Source organism: Ranitomeya imitator, chromosome 5, assembly GCF_032444005.1.
Source record: "Ranitomeya imitator isolate aRanImi1 chromosome 5, aRanImi1.pri, whole genome shotgun sequence".
NCBI lineage: Eukaryota > Metazoa > Chordata > Amphibia > Anura > Dendrobatidae > Ranitomeya > Ranitomeya imitator.
In genome coordinates, this window is record NC_091286.1 from 203,082,024 (window position 1) to 203,107,151 (window position 25,128).

General features: G+C 43.4%; 1 protein-coding gene across 1 annotated transcript; it reads right to left on the reverse strand.

Annotated features, from left to right (window-relative positions):
• Positions 1–852: 852 nt before the first annotated feature.
• Positions 853–22,048, reverse strand: NUP43 (nucleoporin 43). Its single transcript, XM_069769515.1, has 8 exons — positions 21,810–22,048; positions 19,544–19,666; positions 16,461–16,538; positions 16,154–16,325; positions 11,404–11,539; positions 2,285–2,436; positions 2,082–2,201; positions 853–1,263 (listed from the first exon to the last, which is right to left on the reverse strand). Exons 1-8 carry the CDS (start codon positions 21,927–21,929, stop codon positions 1,037–1,039), a joined length of 1,128 nt encoding a protein of 375 aa, XP_069625616.1. The 5' UTR covers positions 21,930–22,048; the 3' UTR covers positions 853–1,036.
• Positions 22,049–25,128: the final 3,080 nt, after the last annotated feature.

Genomic DNA, 25,128 nt, shown 5'->3' on the forward strand with positions numbered 1-25,128 from the left:
TAGAAAATAGTTGTTCCACAAAAACTTTGCTTCTGTGATCAGGACAATGAAGACTACTCAGTATTGAATACAAATGGAGAATTTTCCCGAAAACAGACAAATTTAAAAATTTCAATGTCCTGATCACAGAAGCAAAGTTTTTGTGGAACAACAACTATTTTTTATTTGTATTAGACATAACGGATTAGGAAAACACACTTTGGACCCTGGAACAAAAAAAATAAATAAAAATTTGTTATAGTGTAATTTTCTTTTTTGACACAATAAATACGAAAGTTTTCTGGCCTGTGGTCATAAAATCAAAGTTTGCGCTGAATGTAGTCGTTTTTCCATAGTCTTTGAACATAAGCAGTTGAAATATTACACTTGGAAGCCAGGAACAAAAATTATGTTACACAGTGTTATAAAAGAAAAAGGATGGAACCAATGACATCAGGAACAGGATGGGGCCATTTATACCAGAAAAAAGATGGGGCCAATCATACCAGGACGGGGATGGGGGGTGCATACCAGGACCGGGATGGGGTCATGCATACCAGGATAAGGAAGGGGCCTTGCATACCAGGATAGGGATGAGGGGCCATATGTATCAGAATGGGGATGAGGGGACCATATATACCAGGATAGGGGATATTACAGTACAGAATTAACCATTTTTTGCTTCAATTTTTTGTTCCTATTTTCCTCCTCTAAAACCTATGTGTGTCTTTTGGTCAGATGCGTCTTATAGCTCGAAAAATACGGTGCTGAGTGGAATATCTATAGGGGCAATTATGTTAGTGTTCTATATTTTGCAGGAAGTGCAAATAAAACTTTGTAGGTTTATACTTTGTAGAACAAATTGCAACAAAATGACCATCACTTTTTTTTTTCTTTTAAACAAATATAACTGACAGTGGAGTCATTTAATTCTTCTTATAATACTATACTGTAAACGGCATAAAAATATTAACATTGTGAAAGTGTGTCCAGTCTACAGTGACCGAATCTTTATTTTAGCTTCTCTGATCCCTCGATTGGTTCAGTTTTTTGTGCCTTATGCAAATGGTCGCTTGAGAACGTAGATAGATTCTGCATCAGTACCACAGACAAGATATTCTCCTAAAACATCCAGGCTGTTTACAGATAGAGTACTGCTGGGTAGGAGGTTGTTAATTTCTAGGTGTCCTTTTGTGGGATCACTGTTTAGCCAAGCGGTCGTCAATGATTGACTAAAAGACTGGCCCACAGTACTACGAGACGGGTTCACACTTCCTCTTCCTCCTGTGAAATAAAAAAGTAAAAGTAATCAGATTTGTCACAAGTGATCAGGGGCGGATCAGGCAGGGGAGACTTCTCAGACTGCTAGAATGAATGGGCTATAGGTGCTGTTTCGTGCACCCAGACCTTCAGCTCGTTGTCTGCTCTCATAGACCAGAGTAAGGGCAATATGCTGTCATCTATTAGAAAAACATCACAGCGCAATCATTACATCAACCAGTGAGTGTCAGTTTATTCTCCATCTGTATCAATCGAGCAGCTAATGCCAAGTCTTCTGTTACGTGTTACGGAACCACTCAGCACCCAGAATATATTGTGCAGTTATATGTATGTATAATAGGTTCCATGTGAGATGCATGTCCCTAATGCATCAGCCCACAGGCTGCGCCCCTGGGCAGAGGGGGACACGATATTCCCCTTTTGTCCGCCCCCCACCTTTGTAATTCCCACAGTAAATATCGGCAGGCTCCGGCCACCTGCGGCTATTGTATGTCTGGCCTGCCGCTTTTCTTTTGGCCTGCCCTCTGTATCTGTGTGATATATATTCTGTGTCCTGTGAGTAAAGTGTTGTCAGACTGGAAATACGTGGAGAAGCAGTGATCTTTTATATGCGCCCATGTAACCGAGCAATTCCAGCCAGCGTCCTTCATTCAAACTCCAGCCAAAGCAGAGTGGACCTCCTGAAACACGGCGTGGTACTGAAAGAGGTACCCCAGCTTGGTAGACCCCGTTACATCTTCCATTATTATTATTCTGCGCTTAGTACTTCTATTATGTAGTTCTGGGAAAAACTCCCCAACATTTACCAGCTGGATACTCACCCAAAAGAAATGAGGGTCTTTCCATAACGTCAGCTGAAGCATCCCAGTGCCACAAAGACCCATCCTCAGAACACGTGAATAAATGATCCGGTTTTGAAGGATGGAAATGGACTTCCCACACTACAAAAAAGGAGCAGAAAATTATTTTATTTATATACTGTAACGTAGGGCCAGATAATGACGCTGTGACGGTGACTACTTACTCTCTGCATCATGGGCATTAAGGAGTGATATTGGTATTCGGCTCTGTCTGACATCCCAGATACAAAGCATGCCATCCTGACCGCCTGTAGCTACAACATGCTGCTGACTTGGATGTCTATCTAAGCAGTGTAATGGGGTCCGATCATTGGCTCTAGCAAGGAGATGGAAGAAAATCTTATTGTTTGCTGTAGAGTCAGCATCATCCATAAAAATAGCAAAAGACTATTAACCATTTTTATTCCCTGGACAGAACTTCTACACACTATAACTTGTATCAGTCATAAATCTTAATTTTGCAAACATATAAAACTTCAATTATAAGATTAATTTTTAGGTGTTAAACGCTTTTTTTTTTGTTTTGTTTTTTTTAGCTAAATCTCTCTGCAATAAAATACCCCCCCACCATCACCATCTTTCCCATCACGTCACTAATATGCTGACTACCTGGATCACACTGCTCTGCATGTAAACAAGAAGTCGCTATTACAATACAGCCTAATGAGCCTCGTTCTAACGCCCCATAGAATTACATTGTAAAAGGCAGTCGAGTCGGAATTGTAGTCACATGAATGAGAAGAGGACAGATGCAGCACTGGAAAATGGGGAAGGCACAGATTGATGAGAATTGTATTGCACAACACACGTATTTAGACAGGTTTAAGTAAATAAAACATTTCTTGGGAGCAATTCAAGGTCTTGTGCGCACTTTGAATGATACAGATAACCAGTTTAGATGTCAGATAACTAAGAAAAAAGTTGGATATCAGACTATTTTCTTGGGTTGTATTATTGATTTTATATTGGTCTTAACATTGAGCTAATCAAAGCTATCTGGTAAAATGCAGCACTATCATATGTGGGAATTTTTCTTTTTTTTGGGGGGGGGAGGATGTGATATTTGTTTTGCTTTTCTTTCTTGGAAAAATAGAAAAAAAAAAAAATTTACAGTATTTTTCAGACTTTAAGACACATTTTTTTCCTCCAAAAATGTGGAGGAAAAAGGGGGGTGCATCTTATAGTCTGGATGTACCGGCTGTGGTGGGGAGGTGGGGGAGCGGCATCAGCAGAGCAACGGGTCACATGGTCCATGCTCATAGCAGATGATCATTTCTGTTACACATAGCAGGGCTGGAGCGCTGCTATGTGTAGCACAAGCAATTTGACTATCATAGCTTCAATTCTCCTAAGGGGACTATTGAGGCAAGTGAAAAGTAAAAAAAAAAAAAAAAAAAGAAAAAAAAAAGGTTTTTAAAAATATTTATTAAAATAAATAAAAGTTTAAATCACCCCCCTTTTGCACCATTCAAAATAAAACAATAAAAATGAATACGTTTGATATTGTTTTCAGACACAGCCAATCAAAATATAAAAAAAAGTCTGATTGGTAAGTAGGTATATGTAGGATATTAAAATCTGACCTTGACATTACAATATTGCAAAACGATCTGAGTAAGATGACTGAATGAGCAAACACTTGGCAAATGAGATTTAATGTAGATAAATGCAGAGTAATGCTTCTAGGACGGAGTAATCCTATTGCTGCATATACATTAAATGGGAGTGTACTCGGGACTACAGAACAGGAGAAGGACTTGGGTATTCTGGTTACAAGTAAGCTGAGCAGCAGTACTCAATGTCAAGCAGCAAACAAGATTTTAGGGTGTACAAAATCAAGAGCTAAAATCCTGCGATCCCAACATATTACCCCTTTATAAATCACTGGTGAGACCACATCTAGAATTTGGGATCCAGTTTTGGGCTCCACATTTAAAAAATTATATTCAGAAATTAGAATCTGTTTAAAGACGGGAAACTAGATTATTACAAGGGACGGAAGGCCTCTCATATGAAGAGACTTTGGAAAAGTTGGGTTTGTTTAGCTTAGAAAAAAAGACGCCTCAGGGTATGTGCCCACGCTGCGCATTACTCTGCAGATTTTTCCGGACTGATTTTGGTAAATCCGCACTGCAGATTTCCTGCGGAATTACCGCATTTTTTGGCGCAGATTTAGTCTGCGGTTTTACACCTGTGGATTCCTATTATGGAGCAGATGTAAACCGCTGTGGAATCCCCAGAAAGAATTGACATGCTGTGAATTAAACAACGCTACATTTCAGTGCGTTTTTTCCACAGTATGTGCACTGCGGATTTTGTTTTCCATAGGTTTACATTGTACTGTAAACGCATGGAAAACTGCTGCGAATCAGCAGCGGCCAATCCGCTGCGGATCCGCAGTGTGTGCACATATCCTCAGAGGGGATCTCATTTACATATATGTGGCCAGTACAAAACACTGGCACATGAAATATTACTTCTAAAGACTATTCTAAGGATCAGGGGGCACTCATTACGGGTGGAAGAAAGTGATTCCAGCAGCTAAATAGGAAAGGGTTCTTTACAGTTAGAGCAGTCAGACTGTGTAATGCCTTACCACAGGAGGTAGTAATGGCAGACATAGCAGCTTTTAAAAAATGACTGGATGAATTCCTTGATACAAATAAAATTGCGGGTTATAGTTAAATTAGTGACGAAATGTACAATTGGAGGAGAAAGGTTGAACTTGATGGACCTAGGTCTCTTTTCAACCTACATATTAACTATGCGACTATAACATTGAAGCGAGAAAAAAACAAAAAAAAATACCAGAATTGTGTTTTTTTTTGGTCGTTGCAACATTGCAATAAAATGCAATGAGAGGCATAAAATAAAATGATCGTATGTACCCCAAAATGGTATCAAAAACACCAGCTAGGCATGAAAAAAGTAAGCCTTAACCTAGCCCAGCCCCAGATCCCAAAATATGGAGTCGCTACGGGTCTCTGAAAATGTCACCTTTTTTTCCCTTTCACCACGTAAGTGAAAATAGAACCTATGTTTGGTATCTGCAAACTCGTAATGACCTGGAGAATCATAATGGTAGGTTAGTTTTAGCATTTAGCGTCAAACATAGTAAAAAAAAAAATAAAAATGTGGAATTGCACTTTACATACAGTACATTATATGGTAAAAATCAATGGAGATGCTCCATAGTACAATTCGTCCTACAAAAAACAAGCCCTCACGTGGCCAAATTGATGGAAAAATAAAAAAATTCACGGCTCTGGGAAGAAGGGGAGCAAAAAACAAATGCAAAAATGGGAAATTCCAAGTTGATGAAGGGATTAAACGAAACTAGACTGCATTGAAAATGAAAACCTATTTTTCTTGCCTCCTGGACTGGCACCATTCCAGCTATCTGGGTGCCCCATCTGCTTGCACTTGCATGTCATTTTTTTGTGTTATGAGTCAAACAGGGATGTCCAAGGAAAGTGTGAATAGTAAGCTGGCATCTGGCACAGTGCTGGCTCAAGAAGGGAGTATAAAGTTTTTATTTTCAGTAGGGATTGGTTTCATACAACTCTGGCAAAAAGTAAGGGACCACCACATCAAAACCCTGTCATGGGCAGCCCAATCTCCAGACCTGAACTCCATTGAAAACCTCTGGAATGTAATCAAGAGGATGATGGATAGTCACAAGCCATCAAACAAAGAAGAACTGCTTACATTTTTGCACCAGGAGCAGTGTGATAGATAGACTGGTGGAAAGCATGCCAAGACGCATGAAAGCTGTGATTAAAAATCATTGTTCTACAAAATATTGATTTCTGAACTCTTCCTGAGTTACATTATTAGTATTGTTGTTTCTAAATGATTATGAACTTGTTTTCTTTGCATTATTCGGGGTCTGAAAGCCCTGGGTGTTTTTTTATTTTTTTTTATTTTGACCATTTTTCTTTGAAGAAAAATACAAAAATTATTGCTTGGAAATTCAGAGACATGTCAGTAGTTTATAGAATTAAAGAACAATTTACATTTCACTCAAAAATTTACCTATAAAAAGAAAAAACAGATAAACTGAACATTTTGCAGGGGTCTCTTAATTTTTGCCAGAGCTGTATAAGGAAGGGGTTGTCCAAGTACTGGATAACCCCTTTAATTTAGGATGTAGCCTCTTAAAGATTTATACAGGGGCAATACTACATTGCATTTTTCTTTTGTCATACACCCTAGTCTTATTTGCTTTTGCAGCTGCTGCTTGAACATTGAGAAGTGCTGCCTAGCTGTCATGGAACCAGAATACCCAAGTCCTTCTTTCATTCTATTATCCCTAGTTCAGTTCCATGTATAGTACTGATCAGAGGTTTGGACAACCCTATAATGCAATGGTTGAATATACTGAAATGTGTTCATTGTAGATTCAGACTGAAGCAAAACCATGAAGGAAGACATATGGAGACAAAGTAAAGAAACATGTGAAACAAACCAGAACATGTGTTAAATCTTAGATTCCGCAACATACCCACTTTAATTCTGATGGCAGGTTTACACACCAATCTCTCAAGCAACTTCATCAGGTAGTCACTGGTTATGGTTTCCCAGAGGTACAGAGCACTTGTTGGCCTTCACTCTGCAGTCCACTTCATTCCAAACCATCTCAATTGGGTTTAGGTTGGGTGATTTTAGAGGCCATGTCATCTGATGCAGCAGTCCATCGCTCTCCTTCTTGGTCATATAATTCTTATGTAGTCTGGAGTTAAGTTTTAGGCAATTCTGGTACCACTAAGAGAAAACCAAATGGGATGGCATGGCATATCAGAGAAAGCTGTGGTAGCATGGTGCATAAGCGTGCTTTGAATTTGGAACAAATTAACAGGGTCACCAGCAAAATATCCCCAAACCATCATACCCTCTCCTCCATGCTTCACGGTAGTCACTGCACATGTATAATCCATTTGCTCGCCTTTTCTGCATCTCACAGAAACACGGTGGTTGGTACCAAAAATCTTTAATTTGGACTCATCGGACCACAGTACAGATTTCCATCAATTTAATGTGCAGTCATTGTGTTGCTTGGCCTCAACAAATATCTTGTTTGGTTTCATAGTTGCTTCTTTGAAGAAATGTAAGCATAAAAGCCTGCTTCACGCACATTTATATATGGACAGGTAATTTTAAGAAGTATCTGCTGCATTTCTTAGGGCTCTCATCTGGGGTGCTGTCAATCTGCAGTTTTTGGGGCTGGTAACGCTTATGAACTTATCCTTTCCAGCAGAGCAAGTTCTTTATCTTCCTTTCCTGGACTGGTCCTCATGAGAGCCAGTTTCATCATAGCAGTTGGTGGTTTTCATCACTACACTTGAGGATACATTCAAGTTTCTAGCAATTTTCTGAATTCACTGACCTTCATGTCTTTCAGTCATGACGAACTGTTGTCTCTCTTTACTCCTTTGAATGGTTCTTGTCATATTCTGACTTAGAACAGTTGTGGAATAAGGTTCAGCATAATATGGAACGGTTTACCAAACACTGTCTCTACAATACATACTAGATGGTTGCAAATATTTTATCATTTATTTTGGAAGGCTGGTGATTCTAGCAATGAACTCTTGATGAGGCGTACCTGTTCACTGGATAAGATTCCAGGTGACTACTTGATGAAGCCGCTTGAGAGAATCCCAAGTAGGTGTAAAACAGTCATTAGAATAAAAGTGGGGTACTTAGAGGAATCTAAGGTTTATTAGATATTCTGGTTTGTTTCATACGTGTTTCTTTACTCCTTGTTTCCATGTGTGTTCCTTCATGGATCTGCTGCCTTCAGTTAATCTACAATGTGCACATATGAATAATGGTTCATATGAGTGTCATCTATGGAGAGGCGGTCAACTTTTTTTTTATTCGGACGAATAGGTGTGCAAAAAAAGACAGACTTGTCATACATTGATCAGCGCGTCGATCAAACTAGTCAATGGGTCCATTGAAAAAATAAATAAAGTGGGCAGTACTTATATGCAATCCATGTGCTGTTCAATTTTTCAGACCGTTTGATATGAGAAGCTTGAGGAACGTTTTTTTTTTTTCTTCAGAGGAAACCAGATGAAACTCTGACCAAACTCTGATGATAAAAACCGACACTGATCACACTCGTATGCAATTCTGATCAAAGACACTGGTGAAACCTGGTCCATTTTTTTCTTGGTATATGAGAAAAGATGAACATTACACATATTCCTTATAATTACATGGATTGTCGAGATCATGATTAGAACAAGGCAGGGAGGGTGACATTCCTAACTCAATATAATGGTCTCAACTTGGAGAAGATGAAAAGAAAGCAGTGGGCATGTGATGGTAAGTATGCAAACCGTATAGAAGCAGTCACATGACAACCACTGGGAGTGAGAAATCACAAAATCCTAACAGTGTATATACATTGCTCAAAAAAAATAAAGGGAACACTTAAACAACAGAATATAACTCCAAGTAAATCAAACTTCTGTGATATCAAACTGTCCACTTAGGAAGCAACACTGTTTGACAATCAATTTCACATGCTGTTGTGCAAATGGAATAGACAACAGATGGAAATTATTGGCAATTATCAAGACACACTCAAAGTAGTGGTTCCGAAGGGGACCACAAACCACATCTCAGTACCAATGCTTTCTGGCTGATGTTTTGGTCACTTTTGAATGTTGGTTGTACTTTCACACTCGTGATACCATGTGATGGACTCTACAACCTACACAAGTGGCTCAGGTAGTGCAGCTCATCCGGGATGGCACATCACTGTGAGATGTGGCAAGAAGGTTTGCTGTGTCTGTCAGCGTAGTGTCCAGAGCCTGGAGGCGCTACCAGGAGACAGGCCAGTACACAAAGAGACGTGGAGGGGGCCGTAGGAGGGCAACAACCCAGCAGCAGGACCGCTATGTCAGCCTTTGTGCAAGGAGGAACAGGAGGAGCACTGCCAGAGCCCTGCAAAATGACCTCCAGCAGGCCACAAATGTGCATGTGTCTGCACAAAAGGTTAGAAACCGACTCCATGAGGATGGTCTGAGTGCCTGACATCCACAGATGGGGGTTGTGCACACAGCCCAACACCGTGCAACACTTGGCATTTGCCACAGAACACCAGGATTGGCAAATTCACCACTGGCACCCTGTGCTCTTCACAGATGAAAGCAGGTTCACACTGAGCACATGTGACTGACGTGACAGAGTCTGGAGACGCCGTGGAGAGCGATATGCTGCCTGCAATATCCTTCAGCATGACCGATTTGGCAGTGGATCAGTAATGGTGTGGGGTGGCTTTTCTTAGGGTAGTTTCACACTAGCGTTTATCCGGGCTGCGGACTTCCTCCGTGAAGCCCCACCCACTGCCACACTTCTTCGTTCAGCTCCGCTTACGGCTGCATGCGCACCCTATCTTTAACATTGGGTACGCAGGCCATGCCGCTGTATGCGGATGCTGCCGCATGCATCGTTTTGACGGTGCGATGACCTGCGCCGAACGCAACATGTTGCATTTTCGTGCAGCCGTAGGCGGAGCTGAACAAAGAGGTGCGGCAGTGGACGGGGCTTCACGGAGGAAGTCTGCATCCTTCCGCAGCCCGGATAAACGCTAGTGGGAAACTAGCCTTAGGAGGGCCGCACAGCCCTCCATGTGCTTGCCAGAGGTAGCCTGACTGCCATTAGGTACTGAGATGAAATCCTCTGACCCCTTTTAAGACCATATGCTGGTGCGGCTGGCCCTGGGTTCCTGCTAATGCACAACAATGCCAGACCTCATGTGGCTGGAGTGTGTCAGCAGTTCCTGCAAGATGAAGGCATTCAAGCTATGGACTGGCCCGCCCGTTCCCCAGACCGGAATCCGACTGAACACATCTGGGACATCATGTCTCGCACGATCCACCAACGTCACGTTGCACCACAGACTGTCCAGGAGTTGGCGGATGCTTTATTCCAGGTCTGGGAGAAGATCCCTCAGGAGACCATCCGCCGCCTCATCAGGAGCATGCCCAGGCGTTATAGGGAAGTCATACAGGCACATGGAGGCAACACACACACACACTGAACATCATTTCCTTGTCTTGAGGCATTTCCACTGAAGTTGGATCAGCCTGTAATTTGATTTTCCACTTTGATTTTAAAGGGAACCTGTCACCCCGTTTTTTCAGATTGAGATAAAAATACTGTTAAATAGGGCCTGCGCTGTGCGTTACAATAGTGTATGTAGTGTACCGTGATTCCCCACCTATGCTGCGAAATACATTACCAAAGTCGCCGTTTTCGCCTGTCAATCAGGCTGGTCAGGTGGGCGTGGTGACATCGCTGTTTCTTCCCCAGCTTTCCGTTGGTGGCGTAGTGGTGTGCGCATGTCCAAATGCCGAATCCACTGCGCGCAGGTGAAGAAAAAGCGCGCGATCTGCGCTATTACCCTTGTCATCGGTGGGGGCAGCCATCTTCCTGAGGCCGCGCGTGCGCAGATGGAGTGCTCTGCTGCACGGGGCATCAGGAAAATGGCAGCGGGATGCCGCACGTGCGCAGATGGAGATCGCGGCGGCCATTTTCCCAAAGCAGAGTTTGCATCTCGGCTTCAGGAAAATGGCCGCCGCGATCTCCATCTGCGCACGCGCGGCATCCCGCGGCCATTTTCCTGAAGCCCCGTGCAGCAGAGCACTCCATCTGCGCACGCGCGGCCTCAGGAAGATGGCTGCCCCCACCGATGACAAGGGTAATAGCGCAGACCGCGCGCTTTTTCTTCACCTGCGCGGTGGATTCGGCACTTGGACATGCGCACACCACTATGCCACCAACGGAAAGCTGGGGAAGAAACAGCGATGTCACCACGCCCACCTGACCTGACCAGCCTGATTGACAGGCGAAAACGGCGACTTTGGTAATGTATTTCGCAGCATAGGTGGGGAATCAGGGTACACTACATACACTATTGTAACGCACAGCGCAGGCCCTATTTAACAGTATTTTTATCTCAATCTGAAAAAACGGGGTGATAGGTTCCCTTTAAGTATCGTTCCAAATCCAGACCTCCATGGGATATTTGTTTTGATTCCCATTGATCATTTTTAGGTTTTATTGTTCTAAACACATTCCACTATGTAATGAATAAAGATTTGCAACTGAAATATTTCATTCAGTGATATCTAAGATGTGGGATTTTAGTGTGCCCTTTATTTTTTTGAGCAGTGTATTACACACTTAGAATTCAGCATGCTACACTCCTTCCAAAGTATAATACATGGCCCACACAACCCTTTTATTAGATTAAAATTAAACTTACGTAGAAAATATATGTGTTGGATCATTCCCTTGTTGCCTCAAGTCCCACATTTTCAGCTGTCCAATGGAATTAACGGTTAGGATTTCTGTAGTACGGAGGAAAATTACTGCATGGATGGTACTGCTATCTGCATCGTCTGTAGAAAAAAAAAATTATATTTATAAATTAGATCAAACACTTAGGCAACATACATTAGATAAAGCTGCCAGCTAAACACTTGTTTGAATGATAACCATACCTTCTGATTCAGTCTACACACACACACACTGTCACCTTGCGTGCGCTCATAGCCCATGTATATGAGCCGACTGTGGGATTAAACGACTGCCGATCGGCTCCATGGAACTTGATCAGAGGTTGTTTAGACAAGCTGACCCAATTTATATGCGCATAGAAGGATCTACAATATGGTCATTCCATGCAAATAGATCATTCCTATCTGCAGCACATCACATAGGAAAATGTGCTGTTGAGAATGAGGATTTTATTGCCAGTATGAACTATCCAATCACCAAATCGAAAAGCATTTTCCTTCTTCGATGGGTGATTGCCAGCAGGTTTACACTAGCTGATAGTGGTGCAAGATGAAAAATGATTGAAAAAGTCTTGATATGTTCAGCTTTTAAAACACTAGGGGGAGCAACTGCTTACATTTGTCATAATCTAGTTTTGCGCTAGCTCCCACGTCAGCTGGGGGTGCAGTTTAGGATCACAGGGTACAGCCATTTTGCTGATGCCGGCAATGTGATATTGACCTGTGGACAGTGTCACGGTGGACGGCTGACAGTTTCTAGTGTTTCTGCTGAGGTGAAAATGTAAATGTCTCCCTGCGGTGCAATAAAAATACACAGTGAGTAAACGCAATGCCTCTATTTTTTGGGGGTGGAGGGGGTAAGATGGGGGGGTGGGGTCGGAGTGAAGCTAGGGGTTTAGTAAAAATGAAATGACCCATCATGATGATTTTCCAAGTCAGTATGATTATAGCGACACCAAGCTTGAATAGATTTCTTTAATAACGTTGAGGAACAAGATAAAAATATTTGTGGTACCATTTTCATAGACCCATTACGGTTTTATTTTTCTGCATATGCACATGCTCTGACATCTTTATTGATACCATTTTAGGTTACATGTTTGTCACTGGTTTACTGCCTTTTTGTTTTTAGGGGCGTAGTGACCAAAAAAGCCACAACCCTGGCATTGATTTTTTTCCCCCCGTTTATGGCATTTACTGTAAGGGTTACATTTTTATACTTTTACAGATGCTTAGATAGCAAATATGTCTAATTATTAAATGCCTCTACTTTAATTGGGGAGAAGGTGGACAATTGGAAAAAAAATAAATATACACATTTTATATATAATTTTTGTTTGTTTTTTTGTTTTTCTACATACACAAGTTTTTTCTTGCTTTTTTTTTTTTTTTTTTTTTTTAACTGCAGAATGCAGGAGTCAAGTCTTCATGGCTGCTGCACTCTGCATATTGAATGAGCTCTGCTATGTCAGTTCTAACTTAACCCCTTCACATCACAGGCCTTTATGTTTGTTTTTTTTCTCCCCTTTTTCCCAGAGCCATAACTTTTATATTTTTCTGTCAATATGGCCATGTGATAGCTTGCAGTTTGAAGGACAAGTTGTACTTTTCATTAGCACCATTGGTTTTACCATGTCGTGTACCTGAAAATGGTAAAAAAAATTCCTAATACCATGAAATTGCAAAAAAAGTGCAAATCCACAACTGTTTTTTGGATTCCTCCCACCCCCATGTTCACCAAATGCTAAAACTGACCTGCCAGTATGATTCTCCAGGCCATTACGAGTTCGTAGACACCTAACAGGTCTAGGTTCTTTTTTAGTTAAGGCTTCTTTCACACTTCAGCTGTTTGGCGTCAGTCTGCTCCGACATCGTGACGGATCGACTGATCCGTCACAATTGTTGAGAAAATGGTTCTAACGGATCCGTTTTTTTGACGCATCCATGTATCTGGGAAAAGTATCTACTTTTTGGAGCATGCTCAATTGAAAAAGCGGATTTGGGTGACGGATCCGCCAAATGACGGTCGCAACGGATCCGTCGCCCATAGGCGGCCATTCTAGGAAATGGCGGACGCGACGGATCCGTCATGAACCGCCATTTCGGCGCAGACAAAAAACGTTGCAATGTCCGTCAATGTCTAGATGACGTCCGCCAAATTTCAATAGATCCGTCACATGGCGGATGGAACGGACGACCATCCGCCACAATCCGTCACTAATGCAAGTCTATGGGAAAATAGCGGATCCGCCCCCCCAAAAAATGGCAGATCCGCTATTTGATGAAAACGGTGGATTCAAACTGACGCCAAAAGACTAAAGTGTGAAAGAGGCCTAAGTGGTGAAAAATCCAAAGTTTGTTACAAAAACAAATTGTGTAATTTGCCTATACTCGTATCGTCTCCATTTTTGTGATCTTGGGTTTGGTGAGGGCTTATTGTTTGCATGCGAAGCTGACGTTTTTTAATGATACCATTTTGGTCTGGATACGATCGTTTGATCACCCGTTATTGAATTTTATTGCAATGTAGTGGCGACCAAAAACATAATGCTGGCATTTTGACTTTTTTCCACTACTCCGTTTAAAGATTGGATTAATTCTTTTTATATCTTGATAGATCGGGCGATTCTATACACGGCGATAACAAATGTGCATTTTTTTTTTTTCGCTTTATTTTGAATGGGGCGGATGGGGGATGATTTCAACTTTTATATTTTTTATTTTAACCCCTTACCGGCATCGGACGTACTATACCGTCCGATGCCGGCTCCCCTGCTTTGATGCAGGGCTCCGCGGTGAGCCCGCACCAAAGCCGGGACATGTCAGCTGTTTTGAACAGCTGACATGTGCCCGTAATAGGCGCGGGCAGAATCGCGATCTGCCCGCACCTATTAACTAGTTAAATGCCGCTGTCAAACGCAGACAGCGGCATTTAACTACCGCTTCCGGCCGGGCGGCCTGAAATGACGTCATCGCCGACCCCCGTCACATGATCGGGGGTCGGCGATGCTTGTGAATGGTAACCATAGAGGTCCTTGAGACCTCTATGGTTACTGATTGCCCGTCGCTGTGAGCGCCACCCTGTGGTCGGCGCTCACAGCACACGTGCAATTCTGCTACATAGCAGCGATCAGCAGATCGCTGCTATGTAGCAGAGCCGATCGTGCTGTGCCAGCTTCTAGCCTCCCATGGAGGCTATTGAAGCATGGGAAAAGTTAAAAAAAAAAGTTAAAAAAAATGTGAAAAAAATAAAAAAAACATAAAAGTTTAAATCACCCCCCTTTTGCCCCAATCAAAATAAATCAATAAAAAAAAAAATCAAATCTACGCATATTTGGTATCGCCGCGCTCAGAATCGCCCGATCTATCAATTAAAAACAAGTATTAACCTGATCGCTAAACAGCGTAGCGGGAAAAAAATTCGAAACGCCAGAATTACGTTTTTTTGGTCGCCGCGACATTGCATTAAAATGCAATAACGGGCGATCAAAAGAACGTATCTGCACCAAAATGCTATCATTAAAAACGTCATCTCGGCACGCAAAAAATAAGCCCTCAACCGACCCCAGATCACGAAAAATGGAGACGCTACGAGTATCTGAAAATGGCGCAATATTTTTTTTTTTTTAGCAAAGTTTGGAATTTTTTTTTCACCACTTAGATAAAAAATAACCTAGACATGTTAGGTGTCTATGAACTCGTAATGACCTGGAGAATCATAATATCAGGTCAGTTTTAGCATTTAGTGAACCTAGCAAAAAAGCCAAACAAAAAACCAATGTGGGATTGCACTTTTTTTTGCAATTTCACCGCACTTGGAATTTTTTTCCCGTTTTCTAGTACACGACATGCTAAAACCAATGATGTCGTTCAAAAGTACAACTCGTCCCGCAAAAAATAAGCCCTCACATGGCCAAATTGACGGAAAAATAAAAAAGTTATGGCTCTGGGAAGGAGGGGAGCGAAAAACGAACACGGAAAAATGAAAAATCCCCCGGTCATGAAGGGGTTAAGATTTGTAAAAACTTTTTTTTTTTCTTACTTGCTTCAATAGTCTCCATGGGAGACTAGAAGCTGCGATAACCCGATTGTCTCTGCTACACACAAGCGATAATTAGATCGTAAATAAACAAACAAAAAACGTGTTTCGGGACAGGAAATAATCTTCTACCTAGTCGGCGGTGATCATAATCTTGAACTACAGGCTTGGTACAAGGTTATGTGATGAAGGGCGTTACATCTGAAACATTAAGTATTTGTATATCGAGGTGGATATGAAATATTCTTAATAAATTCTAATTAAGCATCTCCATGTGCCTTTTGGGTGCAGTTCCTTCCCTCTAGTTACTATAGTTTGACAGTAGCTCTGTGGATGACTTCAGGAACAAGCACCCTCCACAAGTTTTACTATGACCAAGGCATGTCCCACCTACACGTTTGATGAAAAGCTGCTGACAGATGTCTGGCAGTGGCTTTCTCATACATTTCACAGCAGCATTCAGTGAGCGAGCGCTCCTGTGTACGGGAGAAACAGCAGAGATAGCTTCTGGCTAAACCATCACCTCAGCCACATATACAATGGAAATGCCATGTAACAAGGCCAGATGGAAATGCTCTACCACTGCAGGACCTTCTAAGATTTCCCACTAAAACAGTTCCACATTTTCTCTCTTAGTAGCCGGAGGTTAGCTTTACCTTGAGAATGACTAAACTTACCGATTGTCCTCACTATTTCTTTGCTGTCAGCTCGGAAAAGATTTATGCGGCCATCTTCACCAACAGAGACTATTTCGGGATTGCTGCACACAATACCTGTGCAGGGGGCTCCTGTGCCACCAGAACCAGCATGGTGATGAGCAAACTCCCATTTCTGCTTTTCTGACAGAGTCTTTGGAAAAATAAAAGATGCACGCGCTTTTATAGTATACACATATAAATCAACGCATCTAATTACGAAAAGTGAATTTGGTCAATGCATTCCACCAGGAAAAATCCCACACTAATCATTACAGAATGAGGTTACCTGATTGCCTTGATGATGACGAAAGATGGTTACTCTTCCCGTTGACGAGGCCGTTACAATTCTTTCTTGATCTAAAAACTGAAACCAATGAACATAAAAAATGTATGATCAATAATCATTCTTTTATCATCTCTGCCTTTCTCACGAATTATACAAAGACTGGACTGAAATCAAGTGTGGTGCATCGAGTTCGTTCTGTTCTGACAATTTGGATCGCTGCAGACAATCAGCGGATGCTGACACTTTACAACAAGAGACAACTGGGGGTACACCGGGCTCAGAACACAAGAGTTGTGAAGGTCTGAGAGGCAAGTATACATTTTATTATTTTATGACCCACAGTGGGGTAATTAACCCGATATGTAAAGTGCTATTTAGTGATGAGCGAATATACTAATTACTCGAGATTTCTCAAGCACGCTAGGGGGTCCTTCGAGTATTTTTTAGTGCTCGGAGATTTTCTTGCCACAGTTGAATGAGTTACATCTGTTAGCCAGCATAAGTACCTGTGGGGGTTGCCTGGTTGCTAGGGAATCCCCACATGTACTTATGCAGGCTAACAGATGTAAATCATTCAGCTGCGGCAAGAAAAACAAACTCTGAGCACTAAAAAAATACTCAGAGGACCCCCGAGCATGCTCGAGAAATCTCGAGTAACAAGTATATTCGCTCATCACTAGTGCCATTACATCATATGTAAGGCCTCAGTCTGATGCAGGCTCCAGAGCTGCAAAAGTTTCCATAAAGAAAGTCGCCATGTCAGGAAAGGGTTGTCCAATAGTGGTTTTCCCAATATAAAGTAATGCCACCACCTTTAAGCCCTCTTTTACAGCATTCTAGCATGGGCACTACACTTTAATCTGCCCTTGGCAAGGCAGGGAGATGTGTGCTTGTGCAGGAGAAAGATTGGGGGGGTACAATGTGGATGACATAGGACGCATCAGCCACATGAAGCAGGGAAGGAGGATCAAGACCAGAGTCGCCCATGGCACCAGACCGCACAGTATGAGAGTTTAATACAAGGGTTTGTGTGCCTTGCAGAGAGAATTGAGACACATGGTATATACAGCCAAGTAGAATGCTGTAAAAGGAAGCCCAACAGTGCTAGCGGGACTTTATACTGGAAAAACCTGGTGACCAGTTCCCTTTAGGCTATGTGCAAACGTTGCGGATTTGACGCTGCGGATCTGCAGCAGTTTTCCATCTGGTTTACAGTGCCATGTAAACCTATGGAAAACTAAATCCACTGTGCCCATGGTGCAGAAAATACAGCGCGGAAATGCAGCGTTGTATTTTCCGCAGTGTTTTACACCTGCTCCTCAATAGGAATACACAGGTGTAAAGGTACCGTCACACTGGACGATATCGCTAGCGATCCGTGACGTTGCAGCGTGCTGGCTAGCGATATCGTTCAGTTTGACAGGCAGCAGCGATCAGGCCCCTGCTGTGCCATCGTTGGTCGCTGCAGAAAGTCCAGCACTTTGTTTCGTCGCTGGACTCCCTGCAGACATCGCTGAATCGGCGTGTGTGACGCTGATTCAGCGATGTCTTCACTGGTAACCAGGGTAAACATTGGGTTACTAAGCGCAGGGCCGCGCTTAGTAACCCAATGTTTACCCTGGTTACCAGCGTAAAAGTAAAAAAAAACAAGCACTACATACTTACCTTCCGCTGTCTGTCCCCCGCTGTGCTTCTCTGCACTGTGAGCGCCGGCCAGCCGGAAAGCAGAGCACAGCGGTGACGTCACTGCTCTGTTTTCCGGCCGCTGTGCTCACACAGTGCAGGAAAGCAGAACGCCGGGGGACAGACAGCGGAATGTAAGTATGTAGTGTTTTTTTTTTTTTACTTTTACGCTGGTAACCAGGGTAAACATCGGGTTACTAAGCGCGGCCCTGCCCACCGATGCCTCTACCCTGTGCCAGTCATTACACTGGCTACCCATCCACTCCAGAATCCAGTACAAAACTACTACCCTCATCCATAAAGCACTCCATGGCTCAGCACCACCCTACATCTCCTCCCTGGTATCAGTCTACCACCCTACCCGTGCCCTCCGCTCCGCTAATGACCTCAGGTTAGCATACTCAATAATCAGAACCTCCCACTCCCGTCTCCAAGACTTTACACGTGCTGCGCCGATTCTTTGGAATGCACTACCTAGGTTAATACGATTAATCCCCAATCCCCACAGTTTTAAGCGTGCCCTAAAAACTCATTTGTTCAGACTGGCCTACCGCCTCAATGCATTAACCTAACGATCCCTGTGTGGCCTATTTATAATAAAAAAAAAAAAAAAAAGGTTCCTCGCATCATGTTCTCATACACTTTATGCAGTATTAGCCCTCTGTGTCTGTACTGCTACATACTTAGGCAGGTAACTGGTTCATGCAGCTTTACATGAACACCTGAGCCTTACACTATAGCTGGTCCGAATAACTAAAGCAATTGTTACCATCCACCTCTCGTGTCTCCCCTTTTCCCCATAGTTTGTAAGCTTGCGAGCAGGGCCCTCACTCCTCCTGGTATCTGTTTTGAACTGTATTTCTGTTATGCTGTAATGTCTATTGTCTGTACAAGTCCCCTCTATAATTTGTAAAGCGCTGCGGAATATGTTGGCGCTATATAAAATTATTATTATTATTATTATTATTATTACTGGCATCGTTGGTCGTTGGAGAGGTCTGTGTGACAGCTCTCCAGCGACCAAACAGCGACGCTGCAGTGATAGACATCGTTGTCGGTATCGCTGCAGCGTCGCTTAGTGTGACGGTACCTTAAGACTGCAGGTGGAATCCACACAAAAAAAGCTGCAAATACACGGGTAATCCGCAGTGCGGTTTACCTGCGGATTTAGCAAAAACAGTGCAGAAAAATCCACACACGAATCTGCAACGCGTGCACATAGCCTTAACGTGTCGCATACAGTAATTTACTAGTCTCCTCTCTTACAGGAGCCGTGTATTTTAATGAATAATGGAGAACGTATAGCTGAGAGATTCTGGGGAGAAAACCAGAGACTCCTTCAACCACAATGTGTATAAAGGTGTACAAGTAATGTCATAAATCGGATTTCAGACACATACCTGCAAGTCCATTACATCCCCTTTATGTCTGATATCACACAACAACTTAGGGTCAGCTAGGTAATCTTCCTCCACGTTGATTGCGCCAAAATCTACTGTAGACCATATCGATACTTTGTTTTCCTACAGAATGAACACATTTATCATATGGGTATTCGCACTAATGAAAGTTGGGAGATACGATAACCAACAAGACGGATCCTACGGAACAATGTTGTGGCAGCACACCCTGAAAAATTCAAAGGAATCTGTCAGCAGGATTTCACTCCCCAAACCACTGTATTTTTCGGACTATAACACGCACCGAACCATAAGACGGACCCCAAATTTTCAGAAGGAAAATGGGGAAAAAATTTAATGCATCAAATGGGGGTCAGTCTTTCAGTCCTGAATTCAGCTTACCCAAGGGATGATCGGCAGCGCTGGTGGAGCGGAGTCACAGGGGGTGTTTGGTGGTCTGGCGATATGACCCAGGCTGGTGCGCAAATTTGGTGGTGCGGGACCTACGGCGACATTTTGTGAAAGCCCAAAGCCCCCGAACTTTGATTGCTTCGATACTGTGGCCTCTGGAAAAATGGCCGCCGGAGGCAGCGCATGCACAGATTGAGAGCTCAGTAGCGAGATCTCGTAGTCAAGGTCTCGTAGTCAAGATCTCAGTCTGCGCATGCGCCGCCTCCAGCGGCCATTTTCCCAGGGGCCACAGTATTTAGGCAATAGAAGTGCGGGTGCTTCGGGCTTTCACAAAATGTCACCGTAGGCCCCACACCACCGATGAATCTGCTGGACCAGGCTGGGATGGGAGTGAGATCATCGCCCTGCAGCGTTGGACCACCAGAAGAATCGCTCGACTCTTGCTGCCACCACGCTAACTGTGGGTACATTCCGACTATAAGATGCACCCCCGTTTAACCTAAAAAAAAATTGGGGAAAAAACTGCATCTTATAGTCCCAAAAATACGGTAATTGTAAGCGCAGTAATACCTTTACATGGCCGGTCTATTCCACCGTCACTGAGAAATCAGAGTGAATGGGCATGCAGCTTAGGCTGAAGGACTATGGCAGAACTGAAGCCTCCGAAAAAGAGATGAACGCTGAAAAGTGACGCCTCGAATGGAGTGACAAAAATATAATGAATGCGAGAAATTATAATGGTATTCCCTAGCTAAGTACTGGGGGAAATGGTGAACGCGACTTGTTCTCACATAGTAGAGTCTGATGCCAGCGAGAACATGTACGCAATGGTCCAAGGTGTTCTAAGCATTTGTGAAATGAATGAAGAATGTAAGGAAACCGTTCCGGAGTATTCCATGGGTCTGCTAACTCTAGGATCCGTCTGGACTTTAGGGCTCATTGTCACACGGCAATACCCGGCATTCAGGAGCGGAGCGTGCGGCTGCATGTATTGCTATGTGGCCGCACGCTCCGATCGGAGTATGAGCCCTCATGCTTAATTTCATGTGAGTCTGTCAGTCCCAAATACATTTGTACGGAACAATACTTTCTTCCACATACACAGTTACTGCTGTACAAGGCTCAGGCGAGGTCAGCAGTCTCAGATCGGAGGCGTCCGACTCCAGGCACCCCCCACAGCTCCGTCACTGGCTCCTCAGTAACGCGGAGCAGGTCCCATCCAACTAAATGGAAAGGATCTGCAGCAGCCCCGCGTTAGTGTGACAGAGCGGTGGTGTCGGGAGCCGGACCCCACACATCTGATATTGACAACTCGGCAGTCACCAATGTGATGGAAAACCCCTTGAAGAACACTTTCTGGAAAACTATTTGTAGCGATCACGTAAACATGAGAGTCTGGAGCCATGTGGTGTGGAGCGCCGAGCTGGGGAAAGCGTGGGCGATCTGATCCCTGCGACCCCACCCCCAATGCTCCAGGCACCTCATTTATGTCCATATGCAAATATGTGGTTTGGAGCGGACAGACCCCCTAATGGTCCTGTGCCCCTCATATCCACATCTAGGCATAAGCTGAGCGTGTGACGGCCTGTCTACTGATACCTGCCAGGTGTCATGTACCTGTTCTATTCAGGCAAGTATAAGGGGCTGTGGCGTCCCCATGTGGAAGTGATGGGAACTACACTAACCATATAAAGGGACATTGAGTGTAAACAAAGCCATGGTCACATATTGGTGCTGTCACAACATGGCATGAGGTAATGGTGGCCTGCACATTGCTGCTGGGGGTCTCTGGCTGCAGGTCACTCTACACCGCCGGAAAGCGTGATCGCCTGCCCAGCACCGCAGCAGCAGGTACCTCATTATCCCAGGAGCCCGCGGCAAACACATCCGGCTGCTGCAGGGAGGAGGCCGGGAGAGGGCGCCAGCGGGTCCGGCTAATCTTCTGGGACACGTATTTAGCGACCATGCTCTCCATGCTGCTCCCTGTGGTGCTGCAGGAAGGGATGAGTGAGGCCGTGTTCCCGCCGGCAGCGCTCGTCCTGCCAGAGGGATGAGCAGCCACCTATCAGACAGCGCGGTGAGGGCCGGCCCCAGTGATGAGGCCGCGCAGATCACTTCCTGCCTCGGCCGGCTCTGTGGGTGACGCCTGCAGCAGTGTCTGCACTGGTCTTCGACAAAATGGCGTCCGCACAGAAACCTGAGCCCCAGATTTGTCACTGTCACTGCTTCACTATCTTCTTGTGGCCAGTTCGCATTTTAACCCTTTCAGGACTTTGTTTTCTTCAATGTTGACATAGAAATATAAGGACTTGTTGGTTTTTTTGGGTGGAACGAGACACGTTATAGGCATACCTCTCAACTTTTGAAGATGGGAAAGAGGGACATGTATGTATTACAGTCATGCCCAAAATTATTCACACCCCTGCAATTCTGTCAGATAATACTCAGTTTCTTCCTGAAAATGATTGCAAACACAAATTATTTGGTATTATTATCTTCATTTAATTTGTCTTAAATGAAAAAACACAAAAAGAATTGTCCTAAATCCAAATTGGATATAATTTCACACCAAACATAAAAAAGGGGGTGGACAAAAGTATTGGCACTGTTCAAAAAATCATGTGATGCTTCTCTAATTTGAGTAATTAACAGCACCTGTAACTTACCTGTGGCACCTAACAGGTGTTGGCAATAACTAAATCACACTTGCAGCTAGTGGACATGGATTAAAGTTGACTCAACCTCTGTCCTGTGTCCTTCTGTGTACCACATTGAGCATGGAGAAAAGAAAGAAGACCAAAGAACTGTCTGAGGACTTGAGAAACCAAATTGTAAGGAAGCATGAGCAATCTGAAGGCTACAAGTCCATCTCCAAAGACCTGAATGTTCCTGTGTCTACCATGCGCAGTGTCATCAAGAAGTTCAAAGCCCATGGCACTGTGGCTAACCTCCCTAGATGTGGACGGAAAAGAAAAATTGACAAGAGATTTCAACGCAAGATTGTGCAGATGTTGGATAAAGAACCTCGACCAACATCCAAACAAGTTCAAGCTGCCCTGCAGTCCGAGGGTACAACAGTGTCAACCCGTACTATCCGTCGGCATCTGAATGAAAAGAGACTGTATGGTAGGAGACCCAGGAAGACCACACTTCTTACCCCGAGACATAAAAAAGCCAGGCTGGAGTTTGCCAAAACTTACCTGAAAAAGCCTAAAACATTTTGGAAGAATGTTCTCTGGTCAGATGAGACAAAAGTAGAGCTTTTTGGGCAAAGGCATCAACATAGAGTTTACAGGAGAAAAAAAGAGACATTCAAAGAAAAGAACACGGTCCCTACAGTCAAACATGGTGGAGGTTCCCTGATGTTTTGGGGTTGCTTTGCTGTCTCTGGCACTGGACTGCTTGACCGTGTGCATGACATTATGAAGTCTGAAGACTACCAACAAATTTTGCAGCATAATGTAGGGCCCAGTGTGAGAAAGCTGGGTCTCCCTCAGAGGTCATGAGTCTTCCAGCAGGACAATGACCCAAAACACACTTCAAAAAGCACTAGAAAATGGTTTGAGAGAAAGCACTGGAGACTTCTAAGGTGGCCAACAATGAGTCCAGACCTGAATCTCATAGAACACCTGTGGAGAGATCTAAAAATGGCAGTTTGGAGAAGACACTCTTCAAATATCAGGGACCTAGAGCAGTTTGCCAAAGAAGAATGGTCTAAAATTCCAGCAGAGCATTGTAAGAAACTCATTGATGGTTACCGTGAGCGGTTGGTCGCAGTTATTTTGGCTAAAGGTTGTGCAACCAAGTATTAGGCTGAGGGTGCCAATACTTTTGTCTGGCCCATTTTGGGAGTTTTGTGTGAAATGATTAATGTTTTGCTTTTTGCTTCATTCTCTTTTGTGTTTTTTCATTTAAGACAAATTAAATGAAGATAATACCAAAGAATTTGTGTTTGCAATCATTTTCAGGAAGAAACTGAGTATTATCTGACAGAATTGCAGGGGTGTGAATACTTTTGGCCATGACTCTATGTATGTTGTATGTATGCAGTATGTATGTAGTTTGTATGTATGTACAGTATGTATGTTTTATATATGTTGTATGTACTTGCTTGCCTCCATTTTGTGTGTTACAAAAGGTAAGAAAAACAAGTTATTCACTATTCTTCATTGTGCTGTTATTTGCTGATTGCTAAGAACTAATTGTAGCAGGGAATGTCCTTGGTAAAATAACGAATAATGTACTCTGTAAAAATATGTTTGCGAAACCATAAGGAGGCAAGGGAGTAATACACTCTACGCTAAGACCATATATGGAGAATCCGCCTCCGACACAAGAATGCATAAAAAGTGTGTGTAATCTTATTAAAACTAGAGATACTTCAGATACAGCCCTGGCTTATTGTGTCTTATCTCTCCGCTGCCGTGACGTCATCTCTACGGTGGACTCATCAGAGAGTAGGTCGAGACCTGCGACAACAGTATGTATGTAGTTTGTATGTTGTATGTATTTATGTATGCATGTAGTATGTATGTAAGTATGGATGTAGTATGTTGTATGTATGTAGTATGTATGTTGTATGCAGTATGTTATATGTAGTATGTATGTAGTATGTTGTATGTATGTATGTAGTGTGTATGTATGTAGTGTGTGTATGTATGTAGTATGTATGTAGTATGTATGGCGTATGCAGTATGTTATATGTAGTATGTATGTATTATGTTGTATGTATGTTGTATGTGTGTATGTATGTTGTATGTAGTATGTATGTAGTATGTTGTATGTATGTTGTAAGTATGTATGTATGTTGTATGTATGTAGTATGTATGTTATATGTAGTATGTATGTTTGTGTGTTTTTTTTTACATTCAACACATTAGCCGGATGATGGGCTAATTTCATCAAACAATGCCTGCACACAGACACAAAGATCCCCAGCAGGCCTGCACAGACCACCGAGAGGCCTGTACAGACCCCCGAGAGGCCCGCATAGACCCCCGAGAGGCCCGCACAGACCCCCGAGAGGCTCGCACAGACCCCCGAGAGGCCTGTACAGACCCCCGAGAGGCCTGCACAGACCGCCAAGAGGCCCGCACAGACCCCCGGCAGGCCCGCACAGACCCCCGAGAGGCCCGCACAGACCCCCGGCAGGCCCGCACAGACTCCCGGGAGGC

Coding starts and splice junctions, on each gene's coding strand:
- NUP43 (XM_069769515.1), bottom strand. CDS start 21,929: ATGGAGAGCATGGTCGCTAAATACGTGTCCCAGAAGATTAGCCGGACC. Junction 19,667..21,809: donor CGGGCTCCTGGGATAATGAG/GTACCTGCTGCT, acceptor TTCATTCTGTAG/GAAAACAAAGTATCGATATG. Junction 1,264..2,081: donor AAGACCCTCATTTCTTTTGG/GTGAGTATCCAG, acceptor TTTATTTCACAG/GAGGAAGAGGAAGTGTGAAC.